We start from the raw sequence: 15007 nt of genomic DNA, 5'->3' as shown, positions 1-15007 counted from the left end.
GCGCCTCAAAACCAACGCTGATTGGACGTTCGTTTGGTGAACGGCTCCAAATGTTCTTTAGCTGATTAGCGAGTAAAACCTTGAAAGCTCGCGAGATCAGGATGGTCTCACGAGGCTAATTTGCTAGTCCTTATAAAGGTGAAAACCCAATAATCTGAGACTCAAATAGATAAAAAAAAAGAACAAAATGTGATTGTCGTCTAAGAAAACAGGTTAAAAAAGTAGCTAAGAAGGAGATCTATACCAACTTAATGAATCAATGCTAAACTTAAACTGAGGTACAGATGTTTAACATACATTATCATGGTTCTCTGACCCTTTACTTTGTTTTTTTACCTTAACATCATTGGTTGAACACAGCAGACTAAATCTCAGACCAAAGCAGAGAGCAAGAATGAGTAGGAAGAGTAGGAGGCATGGATGGGAAGATTTTGAGCTATGAGGTGAATGAATAGTCTCAGCGTTCTTTATGGCATTTATGTGCACCGACTAGAAAGCCTATTGATGGACACCTTGTCTGACAAAAGGGGCCGCCAACACTGACTGCATTCGATTAAGGGTGAACATCGGTGTTAAACCAAAAATGGTCCCCTGCCGTGGCCTCAATTCATTATGGAGCTGGAGTGTAAAATAGACACCAGCTATATAAACCAACAGCCACTGAAACAAACCATTAGGTAAATTTAACACACAAAGCACCAAAGAAGTACAGAGAGTGCTGGTGTGCATGGACAGACATACCAGCTCTGTGCTCATAAATCGCTTCCAATACACACCGACGTATGATGGCTGATTACATACCCAAAGAGAGCAGGACACACGGGGCAGCCAGACATACCCCGAGTACAGCCAATTTAGCCCTTAATGGTCTTTGGGGGCCATTAGGGCCAACCATCAAGTTGACTGTCCAATGCAGCATGCATGTGCAGCAGCACACTGTTTACCTGCACTCTTTTCTGCTCCTATATGTGTGTCTAATGGCCTATGGATGTTACCACGGTAACAATGGGAGTTTGAGCTGGTTGAATGGACCGACCGATGGACAGCAGCGAGGGGAAGCAGAGTTCAGGCAGCCGTATTCGGCAGTTAGGGGGAAATATTCCTTTATATCTGCACAGCAGGAAGTGACCATGAAGGAAAACGTTTTCTACTGTTTCCAACTAAATCTAAATTTACTGTAAAGGACAGCAGAACCAAGAGTGATACATTAATCACAACGAACAGATCTATTCGTCCAGATTTTAAACTTATTATGGTAGAAATATCCAACGTTAAAATTTCAGGAAGTTTGAGTTCATTTCGGATGTTGAAGCGACTGATCTGTCCATTTTGTTTTTTCTTTAAAGCAAAATCATTAGCATCACTTTTTAAAAACTGATTAAAGATTAAGTTAACACATATCAAAGCCTTTTCATTTGATATGCAAGAATATGATTACTTTATCCAGGTGGTTTCTATTTCTCTCTGTAAATAGGATTTCTGTAACAGCAGAGGAAATACTGACCGACACAAACAATGACAAAATTAATTCAGCTTAGCCAAGATCTGAGCAGGAGAACTGTAGTTTTACCAAAAGTAGTAAACTCTTCTGGAGTCATTTCCTAACAATTATATAATTCAAGATCACTATTTCTAACTACCGTAATGACCAGTTCTTTGATTTAATCAGAGGTCCTCCAAAGTGTAGGGGAGAACCAAAACGATCAGCCCAGAAAGAGGCTCAGCCGCTCACACTGAGCCTGGTTCTGCTGGAGGTTTCTTCCTGTTAAAAGGGAGTTTTTCCTCTCCACTGTCGCTACAAGCATGCTTAATGTGAGGGATTGTATTTGAGTCAATGAGTCGATGCAATCAGCTGGTTTGCCTTAGATTGAAAACTTTGAATCAATTTGACTGGATGATCTGGTTGAACTGGAAAGTGCCTTGAGATGACACGTGTTGTGAATTTGGCGCTATATAAATAATAAACTGAATTGAATTGAAATGTCCTGTGGAGAAAGGTGTTATGGTCAGATGAGACAATAAGTCTGTTCGGAGGAGTCGAGAGGAAGAGAACATAACAGCACACTGTAACTGGTCAAACACGGGGAAAGAAGCAGCATGATGTGGGTTGTTAGGGGGTTAGGTAAACAGCACAAAGTGTCTTTAATCAATAAAATATTTGAGCTTGTAAATAACTAAGGATCATGGTCTTAAACTCACATGAAAGCTCCTACTGCAGTGCTAAAGCACTGCTTAAAGGATCATTTTGCATATTTATAAGGCAAATATTACTTGTTTTCTTTACTATACGACTTTACAACTGCGTGACGTGTAAAAGCTTTTCTTTATATATCAAAGGTGCCTCTATTGGCTCCATTATCAGAACAGAGTGAGTGAGTTGGGGTGAACCTGAAAAACTCTACCTATTGTCCAAAGAGTGACAGAACTAACTGAACATTATGTACGAAACTCACCTAGAGTAGATTAGAGAAAAATGTCCAATTACTTGTTTATTCCTAATCAGTGTAGTTGTTTGCTTCACAAAACTACATGTTATAACAAACACTTCAACATAAACATAGATTCATTTATGTAATGATCAAGGTCGTACGCCAGCTGTTTTTGAATGTTTGTTAGGGAAAATAACCCTAAAATACGGAAGAGGATTAGGACCACTGAAAAAAAAAAAAAGTTAATTGATTTTTTAATTTTATTTCAGTTTACATGGGGAAAAAAATTCAGAACTCTGACTTTTTTGTCAGAATTCTGAGATTAAAGTCAGAAATCTGATTTTAATCGTCAGAATTCTGACTGAATTCTGACAATAAAAAAGTCAGAATTCGGAGAAAAAAAGTCAGAATTCGGAGATTAAAGTCAGAATTCGGAGATTAAAGTCAGAATTCGGAGATTAAAGTCAGAATTCGGAGATTAAAGGCAGAATTCGGAGATTAAAGTCAGAATTCGGAGAAAAAAGTCAGAATTCTGACTTTTTTTCTCCGAATTCTGACTTTTTTTCTCCGATTCTGACTTTTTTTATTGTCAGAATTCTGACGATTAAAATCAGATTTCTGACTTTAATCTCAGAATTCTGAGAAAAAAGTCAGAATTCTGAGATTAAAGTCAGAATTCTGAGATTAAAGTCAGAATTCTGAGATTAAAGTCAGAATTCTGAGAAAAAAGTCAGAATTCTGAGATTAAAGTCAGAATTCTGAGATTAAAGTCAGAATTCTGAGATTAAAGTCAGAATTCTGACTCTTTTCCCATGCTATACTGAAATAAAATGTAAAAAAATCAGTTAACTGTTTTTTTTTTTTCAGTGGCCCTAATCCTCTTCCGTACTAAATAACCTTTATGTAAATCTAACAATATCTTTGATTTATGGGATTAAATGTCTGCACCTTTCTGAGCAGGTAAAATGGCGAGTACCCTCTCCTTTCCTTTCCTTTCCTTTCCTTTCCTCTCCTCTCAATAGACTGTTTCTCTCATCCAGTTGCACAAAATAATTTGGATTATCTTAATTCACAGTGATGCTCTGTATATTTCAAATTCCTAACTTTTCAGATTATTTTTTGCAGAAGGAAAATAAAACAGTAACTTTAAGTCTGAGTGAAGAGAATCCTGGGAAATGTAGGAAAGTGAGGACTAACCAAGCGGCTCAGCTTGATTCTCACTGGATACATCTGTTGGTTTAGCGATGCAAGTCATGCACAGCTCAATTATTCCCCATGAGATTTTCTCATTTCACCATTGAGTTCAAAGCAGAAGGAGAAAATGAAATAATCAAAACTGCAAAGAATAACAGTAACAGCATGGTCATGGTGGAAATGTGATGGGCTCCAGTCAGACACACAAATCTATAACTGTCTAACTTATAGATGTACTTTAATCCGTGTTCCTCAATCTGCAGCAGAAGGTGCATCCTTAGATGGAGCCGTGTGTGTGTGTGTGTGTGTGTTGTGCTTTCTGAGCTCAGGGTGGTAGTGAGGCAGCTTAACGCAATAAAGCATGTTGTATTGACATCTGTGTTGTGTCTATTGATTCCCCATTATGGAGCTAACAAACCCGCCTGGACGCTTTGTCATTCGCAATCACGTTAACACCGGGACTCGCCGACAAATGCTGCCCCTTTTTAAAACCCGATCCATAAACACACACGCACACACACACACAAAGGCAGGTGTCCTCACATGAACGCACCTTCTCACATTCCTGCACATCCACCGTCATTGTTCACGTCACCACACGCAGTCGCACGCTCCCCAACTGCCCACGTTGAACACACATCGTGGTACTGGTGGAGGGGAAGTCGATGCCGGTTGATCAATACTGGTGGAAGGTTAAAACCACTCACACAATGGGTAGCTATGAGCTTCTTGTGGTTCGCCACACATGCCGGAACGATCCATAACTGACCTCAACGTGCAATTATCGAATCGTCTACCTGTCTGCCTTATCGCGCATGCATGAGGAACACAAACACTCTGACTCCAGCTTGCATGAGGTCTATCCTCTTTTAGCTATTTACACATCGCCCAGGAGACACGGTCACGCCGACCTGATCCAAACATTGCCTCATGCCCACACCTCCAAACATCCTCCCAATCCAAGCAGAGAAGCTTGTTCTCCGCTTTGAGCTGCAGAGGAAGAGCTTTGCTCGTACATGCAGAGACCCACAGAAAGGCAATTAATGCAGACATGGGGGGACCTCTGCTCAGGCTCAGTTAGGTGTAGTTCAGACACCACAAACCCCCCCTACTGAGCTCTGTGAGGTGAAGATCCTGGGTGAAAGGGAAGGTAGTTATCAGCAGCAAACACTGCGTTTATATACACTATATATGGCTGTATATGTATAAGGGTTTGTTGTTGTGTGGGCAGGAGGTCTGTGCTTTGAACTCTGCAATAAAAGTTTCTCTGCAGTGCTGCCACACAGCCTCATTGTTTCTTTACTCTGGTCATTTATGGCCTCCCGAAGCTGTTTCTTCCTTTTGTTCTCTTTCTTTCTGGTAAAATAATCATGTAAAATAATGACTTTTCATCACCTTGGTTTTACAATGTTGCAGAGGATCGATGATAAAGAAGTTGGTGCCGCCGCAGCCTGAGCAGGAGGCCATACAGAGTGGCCGGCATAAATAAAGCATCTCTCTCAATCCAAACCCTGACAGCTCTCAGTTTTATATGGGCCACAGTGGACCTGGAGGATTTTACAGCAGTGTACATAAAATAAAAGAGCATTTAGATTTCCTTTGTTGTGCTGCAGAGCGGGGACAAAGCGGAGGCAGCTACAGGTCCCTCTCCGCCCAGCCTGCCCTCTGAAAACCACACAGCAGAATAAAAACCCTCTGATCAGATCTCCCAGCTGCACAAAAAAGGAGGATTTAACTCTTAGAGGCAACTGAAAATAATTCGGACAGGATGGTTTGTTTGCAGGGCGCTTCATAACTAAAATCAACAAAGAACAAAAGCTGCGTTTTAGAGAAGAGATGCTCCTCTCTCCTTGTTCTGTTTGTTGTCTCTGTAGGCCGCGGTTGACATGAATGAGATCTCAGGGTTCCTCCTGAGAACCTATGCTTTAACAGCAGCTCCAACACTGACTGAAACTGCCTAGTTTTAATTTTAAATAAATATTACTAACAAAATGTTTAAATAATTATCACGACAATTTCTTTATAGATGTCTTCAGAAATCAAGACAGAAAGGAAAGTTAATTCAGACCCAGACATGATCCGTTAACCCAAAATCATGCAGGAGAGCCAAACGCAGCAGCTTGCATTCACAATCAAAAGCAAATATAAAGTTTAAAATAGAGGACATTTTTTTTGTCAGTTAATGCTTTGCATTTTTTAGGTGAAGGTTGTTAGCTTTATGAAACACCATGCTGGAAAAAGAAAGGATGACAGACTAGGGATGCACAATATTGGGATTTTGGCCGATATCCGATATGCCGATATTTTAAAACTCATGTAGCCGATAACCGATATCGATACCGATGTTAAAGCTGGACAAAAATAAGTAGTCATTGAAAATAGCAGTTTTGTTATCCATTTCTGACACTTTGAAAAATAATATACTCAAATATATTTTCATATGCTGATATCAAATAGATTTTTAAAAACGCGGTATCGATCTATTTTACTTTCAAAATCTCGTGAAATTTCATCGTTCTGTTACAAACTCTCGTGATATTTTGCAAATTCTTGTGAGATTTTGTTAGTAAAATAGATCGATACCGCGTCAATATATCAACATATAAAAATATGGCTAAATTTCGTGAATTTTCGGGGGATTTCGTAGCATAACGATGACATATAGCAATATTTCATTAGTAAAAGAGATTGATATGGTGTTTTTAAATGGCAATATATCAGCATATGAAGATATTGGGATATTTTAATGTATCAATATTTTTTCCCTCGTCTTTAGAAGTTTTTAAGTCTGTAAAAAAGACGTTTTTGAGGAAGAAGAAGAAGTATTTTTTTTAGACTTTAGAAACTCAGAAGCTGATCAAATATCGGTGGGTTGGCCGATGTCCGATATTCAGTTTTAAGGCCGATACCGATAGGGGGCCGATTATATCGTGCATCCCTTTGACAGACAAACTATTGGCCATTCTAAAAAGTATTACTATATGTAGAATTTAATTAAAATGCTGCAAACCACTTAATTCTGATAAAAAGTGGTGTCTGAAAATCTCATACATGTTAAGATAATTATCACTGATTATGTGTGAGTTCATTGCACCTTAATATTAGCTGCTTGTTGCATGAAAGAACTGATGTTTTCCATAATAGTTTACCTAATTAGGCCAGTAATGATGTGATGATGTGACATACTGAAGTATAAAATGCTTCGCTACCTGTTTGTCGCGGCTGTTGTCTTATCTCCTGGTTATTTAATACATATACGTTATGTAGTTATAAAGAGTTTGTCCCTAGCGATCTCTTTTCAGGAAAAGATTCAGAGAGAGAAAGCTTCCTTTAACATACAGAAACATTACTTTTTTTCTGAGTATTTTACTTTTGTCATCCAATTATCTCCCAATATATTTGGCTTTAATGAGGAGAAACTTTTTTTAGATTAAAGGATATGTTTACTGTGTGAAACTTGAAATTCTGAAAAGTTCAAAACAGATTTTTTCTGTATTATAACTGCATTTTAAAGTGACAGTTGTGTTTTTGCTCTTTAAATTCAGCTTTTATTCATTCTTATATGTTAAAAGGCTGTTTGCTGTCCAGCAATGAAAGTACAAAACCAAATCCAGCTTATTTTTGAAACTTTATTAAAATAAAAGTACTAGTTTTACTTTCCTCATAAAAATTACAGCAGCTTAGGGACACAAATGTAGGAATCCTTTTCTTAGTAGCTGCTAGTCACTAAGTGTTCGGGGCCTTTAACTTTACATAGAAGGCAGATTTAGACTATTAAGAAGTTTTTCCTCTCCACTGTCGCTACAAGCATGCTTAGTGTGAGGGATTGCATTCAAATCAATGAGTCGATGCAATCAACTGTTTTTTTTTTTTTTAAACTTAGATAGAAAACTTTGAATCAATCAGACTGGATGATCTGGTGAACTGTAAAGTGACTTGATATGACGTTTTGTGAATTGGCGCAATATAAACTGAATTGAATAACATTAGAAATTAGGTTTAACAATCCCAGACTTTGCATCATTAAGATCTCAAGACAAGTCTGTAATAAAGTCCACCATTTCTCAACAATATATTCAACATGGTAAAATATTGTTTTGAGATTTTTCAAAGCAGCTAAAGAAGAAAATCATATAATCGTGACTGAAGCAAAGGGTGATGATTGTAGATTTTAGGACAAATGGGAAAAGACACAGGAGAGGAAGTGGAGGGGATGGAGGAGTATGAACGTCTTGGTGTCCAATAGGTCAACAGACAGGACTGGAGCTGAAACTGTGAAGCTGAAGGGACACAGCAGACTTGGGTGTTTCAGCGTTTGCAGCCAGATGCTGCTGATCTCTAGTTTTGCTGTGGAGAGCGTGATCTCTTCTGCCATGATGTGCAAATTTATTATACGGAAAGGGAACAGCATTGTTTGTGTGTCTGAAAATGAGATCCGACCAACAAGAAAAGAAGCATTTCAGCAGTATCTCATATCAAACTTTAGTTTCAGTCTCCAAGTCAGTATGTCCAGCACCAGAGTTTAAGACCTAAAGCTGTGAGCTTAGATCCAGCATAGAGCCTCTGTCTGCCGTTCTGCTCTTCCCTGGACCTCACTCACCTCATCTGGAAGACACCCAGATCTGTGCACGCTCACACACCTAAACGTGCACACCTGCACACGCACACACAGACCCCCAGATCAGAGCAAGACGATTCAGCTAAAGTGGCTTACAAGGCCCAACCAGAACACCGAAACTAAATCCAAATCTGCAACCCTCCTGTCCGCAGGGACGAGCTGCAGACGGGAGGAAACAGACGGGAGGAGAGTTTGCATTTCCGTGTCGAGCGAATCCTACTTCACAGAAATGGGAAAGACAACAGGAAACAGCAGATTCTCTGCTCGCGTCTCTCTGGAGAGCGTCGATGAAAGGTGGGGAGAAGAAACAACTGGAATAAAAAAGGGACGGATGAGTGTTTTGCACTCATGTACAGTTTATTTCTCTCCTGCGTATTGGCTGCTTATCACAGCGATGTGTTTAAATAAAAAAAGCAGCCGGAGCAGGAACTCTAACCCTTTCTTTTCCTCACATGCAGGAACACACAGGGGAGACGGCTCACTTGGAAACCCTCACATTTTACACATTGGTTAAATGTTCCTCCTACGTTCTCGGCCGAGGTCAAACACATTCCTTAGTTGATCGATTCCTCCGAACAATCTTTGATTCAACGTTTACTTCATGCTCTCTTTATTGCTTCCTTTCACCTGTTTGCTGCCACTTTAACCCCCCTCATTCATTCATTATTCATTTATGCATGCAGCCATTCTCTTATTCATCCAATCATTCATCGCCTCTCTTGCTCCCAGCGTCCTCTTCTCCTTTAACTTTAATTTCTTAGAGGACCGGCCGACAAATGGACCCCACCCCCCCAAAACAGAAGCTGCACGCCGGTTATATGTTGCCTGTCAACAGCAGCAGAAGCAGCTCATTAAAAACCTCCACCGTTTCTCTCCTCCTGACACCTACTTAGGGTGATAGCCTGAATTACCACCGCACGGCTCAGCTCGGATCAGCATATATTTACACCTTTATCTAATGTGCTGAACCTTAAATTCTTCATATATTTTATTATTAGGTAAAGATAAAAAAAACTGAAGGAACAAAGAAGCACCTAAAGATTAACACCAACTTATAACTTCATTTATCCTAATTATTAAGATGTAAAATGATCTTTTTTTGTTGCACAAATATCCATTTAAGAAAATGATCAAATCATTAAGCAGAAGACATGATGAGACGCGGGATATTGATCAGGAAGCAGCATTAAAGCAGTGGTTAAGTAATAAATCAAGTATAAAGGGAGGTGATTATTAGCATAATGTCTGAAAGGAGCAATTCAAGCCCTTCTGTCATTAAGACCTTTCTGCAAAATCAAAAATTAAAAAAATAAACGGGTGTACTTTTATTTTTTAAATAAAAGATTTTCACTTCAAGCATTTTCTTAAAATGTCCTCTGTCTCTCCTGTTCGCCAAAGTTTCTCCTTTCTCCAACTGGACTCCCGTTTTCCCAACAGTCAGGGATCAATACATCCTGATCAATAGACGACCATGAATATCAGCCCCCGAAGCCGGCCGAGAAAGACTGGAGGAGAGGAGGCAGATGGGATGGATGGAGGATGACATGGATGGAGGAGCGGGAGCCAAGAGGAGAGTGGCGCAGCTCTGAGACTCTGATGGATGCTAATGAGACAAAATATTCATGCGTCCGGTTTGGGGAAACGCTTTACAAACGGGATTCATATGCAAGTAAGTAAAGAGGCAATTTTTCTTATTTGAAAAAAAGCAGAATAATCACATTTTTAAAACTTTAGGCAGTCATATAAAGAGCTATGCAGGTTAATATATAAAAAGGAAAATTATGAATTGTATATTCTATAATTTAGAGTAAAATAAAGAGATTCAAGTAAACTATAATTTAAAAGTGACATTCTATTTCTCTACTACAAATAAATGGATAAAAAAAAATGTCTGTGAAGATAGAAGACCAATAATCTTTGCATTAGGAGTAAATAACCACATTTTTATTCATTATTATTTCCTTTAACTTATTAAGAAGAGGATATTTAGGACTAAAAATAAAGAGTTAAATATTGCTGCATGCAAGCAGGTTAAGGTGTTGTAATTTTGCAGGACGTGGATGAATTACACTGTGGGAGAGCTGAGGAGGGAGCTTACCGGGGCTGGACCGCGGGACCAGCGAGGACTTGAGTCTCCAGGCGCTGAAGTCGGACGCTGTTCTCTGAAAGACGAAGGGGACCGGCAGGGGGACAAACATGGTCCTCTGTCGACCTGGTGGTCGTTGGATTTTTTTTGTTTTTGTTTATTCTGGTCTCACTTCTCTTCTCCTTCTATCCCGGCCTGCCTTCTCTGCTCTCTGCTTGTGTGCAGCAGCTCTCAGATGCTTTTGGGAAGTTTTGTTTTTCAGTAAATCTGGACGCAGAATCACATCTTTCAGATTTGGTCAATCGGAAGGATAATTTCTAAAGAGACACCGACGCGCTGCTTGGCTTTGGGATAATAAATAAAGCTACCAGTGTTTATCCAAACAGGCCAGAGGTTTATGAGCCTGGATCAGATCAGCTCTCATCGCACCCATGTGAAGAGTCGGAGCGCAATCAGAGTCCCGGTGGCTGTGCGTAAAGATGGGAGAACCTCGGTGTCCGTCTTGAGTTTTGCTTTGGTTTGAGTTTGAATAAAAATGAAAGTATCCTCCTGTTCTGTCCTTTAAAGTCTCAAACTGTCCAACAGTGAATCCTCGGGTTGAAAAAGGAGAAAATAAGGGGAAAACTGTCCGTGTCTGAGTGGAATAGCGTTTAATTATTATTATTATTATTTTTTGGTTCTTGTAAATATTTGGTTAGTAGCTGTCTGGTCCGCAGGAGAAAACTCAAAGCGACACAACAATGCAAAGTAAAAAGATTATTTGGTAAAGAATTAATGGAATATTAAAGTAAGGCTGTAGGCAGGCAGCACCCCCTCTTTGACTCTCGCTCCTCCCTCTCCTCCTCTCGCTGGATCCCTGTTCCTCCTTCACTGGCGGGGGTCACTAATTAAAGCTAAATCGATAGAAAAATAAAGCGGTGAATCCATAGCAATCAGCGCAGCGGTCCTCCGTTTCCTCTCCAGCTGAGGAAGCGACAAAAAGAGGAGGGAAGGGCGCTTTCTTTCAGGCTGTGGTGTCTTTTCTTTGGCTCTGCTGCTCCATCCTCGGTCTTTTCCCCGCCTGGATCCCCCCTCTCTCCCTCTCTCTCTCTCTTTCTCTCCCTCCCTCCCTCTCTCTCAGTGTGTCTGAGGGTCGGGGTGCCTTCGGTTTATTTTGGGAACCCCGGTTTTTTGCTCCGACGCCGCGCAGCCTGAACGCACTCTGGCTCGGCGCTCTCACCGGGAGACAGACGTAGAGATCCCCAGCCCCCCCTTTCCTTTCACCCCCATATTCCCTCCCCTTTCCACCCAGAGCCCCGTCACCCCAACACACACACTTCCTCTGCACATCCAACATTTATATTCCTTATCATCGGGGCCAAGCACACATTAAAACCCATCGCTTCACATTTCATTACCACCATAATCCTGAACAGGATCCAGCCATTGATCATGTGATTATTTGATTATAATGAAGCCAATAATCACATCATCTCCGGCCTCAGAGATCGATCCGCTGCTCACAATGTGCGGACATGAATTCAAAGGGGAGGAACCTTTGATGCATATTTCAGCAGGTGGATCTCTGCTTCTCTCTGTATGGATTTACGCAGCTCCGGCCTGCGCAAGGTCACCTGCACATCTCAGCTAATGTATTTCTTTTTTTTTTCCACAGAGGCGGACGCCTAATCAAAGCCTGCACGGTCACGCGCGCCTCTTAAATTAGTAATTATGTTGGGCTCTGGAAGGCCACGTGCGCGTATGCGTAAAATGTGCGTAAAATGTCAGCTGAGTTGAATTTAAATTGCATGGGGGTTTTTTTTCCCATTAAGTGTGTGAATGTGCCTCCCGGCCATAGCCTCTCCCCTCTCCTCTCCTCTCCGACGCACTGCGTTTACACTCCAGATTATCACCGACATGGATTTTTTTAAATAGAAAAATCCATGCGCTAAATATCGCGGTCAATGGAAGAGAAATCGACCAGAAGCGCGCGCACCTCTCCGTCTCCCTTCTCCAGTATAAACTCGGAGGTGAGACTGAGCTGTTAATAAGTTATCGATCAATTATGGCGCCCATAGTTAGAAAGGCTTCGGGCTCTAAGCCAATGCTAATGTGAGGCAGAGGAAGGAGGGTTTATAAAGCAGCTGCTACTTGGTTGCAGCATCATCAGAGGCCGGCTGAGCTCACTTTATGGCTGCACCACTCCTCTCCTGATGCTCGTTACTTTACAAACAGCAGCCAACTTTCACAGCTCGGTGTAAATCATTAAAGTCGATGTATGACTGAACTAAAAGCTGCTGTAACAAGGACTTTTAAGACCTTACACAGATTATAAACACGGATTATAAACATAGAGCTACTAAAAACCCATGCAACAACAGGGGCGTCTCTGAAAAGTTAGAAGGGGAAGCAATGAGCTGCTTCAGTAGTTGTAAAAAAATAAATTGTCATTATTCTCAGCAATTGTCTACCCTTTAATATACCCCATTTACACTACCCTTGAAAAACCGGTCCGAGCTCAGTAACCGAGATAACTTATCGTGTGTAAATGGAAAGCAAACTGAACCGAGCTAGACACAACCGAACCGAGCTAACTGCAGACCAGTTCCAGAGGTGGGCTCGGCTCGGTTTTTCCCTGGCTCGGTTCTCTGATAACAAGAGCGCATGAGTAGAACGCGTCATCTCCGTCTGGCTGCACATCGCGATTCACACTCCATTCCAGTAGTTGGCAGTAATGCCCCTCCAGAAACAGAAGAAGAACAACAACTTCTTCTTCAACTATAAATAATGGAAATCTTCTCCATGCAACATTTTAAATAATGGCATTTTAAATAACACAGAAGTACAGCAATAATAATCAAACAGGACTTTCTGATTGTGACGGGCGCCGCCATTTTGATTTGCTTGATTCCCTCCTTCTTCGTCGTCTTCTTCTTCTTGTGTTTTATGGCGGTTGGCAAACAACTTTTGGTGCATTACCGCCACCAACTGCTTGATTTCCTCCTTCAATACTGGCAGTAATACCGCAGATCGTCACTAGGAGGCGAGGAACCGAGATAGTGTGATTTGTAAACGGTCGTCAGAACCGAGCTCGGCCTGCTTAACTGATCCGAGCTCGGACCGGTCTCGGCATGGATCGGTTTTTCAAGGGTAGTGTAAATGGGGTAATAGTCTCTTTAAAATGCCTTAATTTGACATGTGATGTGATTTGGTGCTTTATAAAAAAACTGAATAGAACTGAATCTCCAGAGAAAGAAAACTCTGCAGGCTAAGCGGCTGGTTATACTCCCAACACAGCAGGTCAGTGTGTCGCTGTTAGCTTGTCGCAGATATTTTTGGATATGTGCCCAATATTTAAGTGTGGTCTGCGCTATGTTATTCCACGGCACAACGCAAGAGGGACAGTCAGGAACTAGCTGTGGGTCTAGGTACGACCGAGGCGGCGAGGAAGTGGGGCAAGTTTGTGTGACGACGAAGGACATGAGGGCGAAAAAGATCGGGGATCCAGGTGGAAAAAGGGTCCCAGCGTTCTCGCGTACCTCGCCCTTCTAGCTGGTCCATCATCAATTAAAAGTCGTTTTCCATAATGGCGGTCATACAAACAAAACAAGCCGCTTAGGTACCAAACAGGAAATACGCATAGTGTAGAGCGGATGTAGATTTGACCAATCAGAGTCCTCCTCTCTTCAGTACTGTCTGTCCCGTACAATTTTGGAGAGGTGCACAAGAGTGTCTGCGGCAGGGGTGGGGGAATATTTGCATTCACTGCGACAGACGACCTGGTTTCTGAGTATAAATCAGCCTTAACTTTTGAGCTACAGCTCTTAGCATCCACGCAGATGGTGCAGTCGGTTGTTACCGTTTTCTTAACAGCTTACTTCTTTAGATATGGAGTTACTGGATAAAGATTTTTTTGTTTGAGATCAAGATAAAATATCTTTAAAAAAGCTTCTGATCTAGTTGTGGTTACGCTGATGATGCAGCTTTGTTTCATGGGGGGTTACATGATGAACAGGTTAGGATTTACTGCTGCGATTATTGATATTATCTAATTGTTGCGTCTTTATAGAAATGTGTTTGAATATAGATGACTCTTGTCTGCAGATCAAATCTAGCAGATAACTTAAAAAACAAAAAACCTAACCTAAACCATTTCTGATATTAGATTAAAAGCTTAAATCTTCTCCAAATTCCAAATTTGAAATGGAGCACACCCGAACAGTCTTCACATCTGAACCATCAAAGTCAGAGGTTTTTTTTTCATCTTGCCTAAAAATGGGTCTAAACATGAAGACATGACACTTTAGGCCCACATCTACAAAGTGTGTTATATTCATTGGCTGAATAAATCCCAGATGGCCTTAATTTTAGCCATTATTGTTAACCTGACTCCGCCAGATGGATTTGCTCCGCATATCCATCTGGAAACCTTCCGTTGAAGTAATTTGGGGAAGGGGCGAAAATGCTGGTTAGCCGATTGGCCTATGTTGGTGATAGACGGGCCAAATAAACCAATCAGATCAACGAAGCATATGACTTACTAACAGAGCGACGACGACAAAGAGGAGCCAATTGATAGATCAAACTCTTGCCGAAACCAGTCGGGAGAAGACCAAAAACATCTTTTCCTCTGAGAAAAGCCTCCAGAGCAGTGTTTTGCTCTTCTTTCAGTGAAGAAATACTCTGTAATTCCGATAAAAC

At 41.0% G+C, this 15007-nt stretch overlaps 1 protein-coding gene and 1 long non-coding RNA gene across 3 annotated transcripts in view; one reads left to right on the top strand and one right to left on the bottom strand.

Annotated features, from left to right (window-relative positions):
• Positions 1-11400, bottom strand: part of LOC107086740 (POU domain, class 2, transcription factor 2-like) — a 99714-nt gene extending 88314 nt beyond the window's left edge. For both annotated transcript variants that reach the window (XM_015377872.1, XM_015377873.1), the window contains exon 1: positions 10340-11400. In XM_015377872.1, the coding sequence (XP_015233358.1) occupies positions 10340-10439 (100 nt within the window). In that variant the 5' untranslated portion in view covers positions 10440-11400. The remainder of the gene's footprint in view (positions 1-10339) is intronic.
• On the top strand, positions 8386-10433 carry LOC107086741. The gene is made up of 3 exons (XR_001481321.1): positions 8386-8535; positions 9679-9910; positions 10295-10433. It is a non-coding gene; the product is annotated as an uncharacterized LOC107086741 (long non-coding RNA).
• Positions 11401-15007: the final 3607 nt, after the last annotated feature.

Source organism: Cyprinodon variegatus, unplaced genomic scaffold, assembly GCF_000732505.1.
Source record: "Cyprinodon variegatus isolate N-32 unplaced genomic scaffold, C_variegatus-1.0 Scaffold160, whole genome shotgun sequence".
NCBI lineage: Eukaryota > Metazoa > Chordata > Actinopteri > Cyprinodontiformes > Cyprinodontidae > Cyprinodon > Cyprinodon variegatus.
Note: the sequence above shows the minus strand (reverse complement) of the source record. Positions and strands in the feature narration are given on the sequence as shown.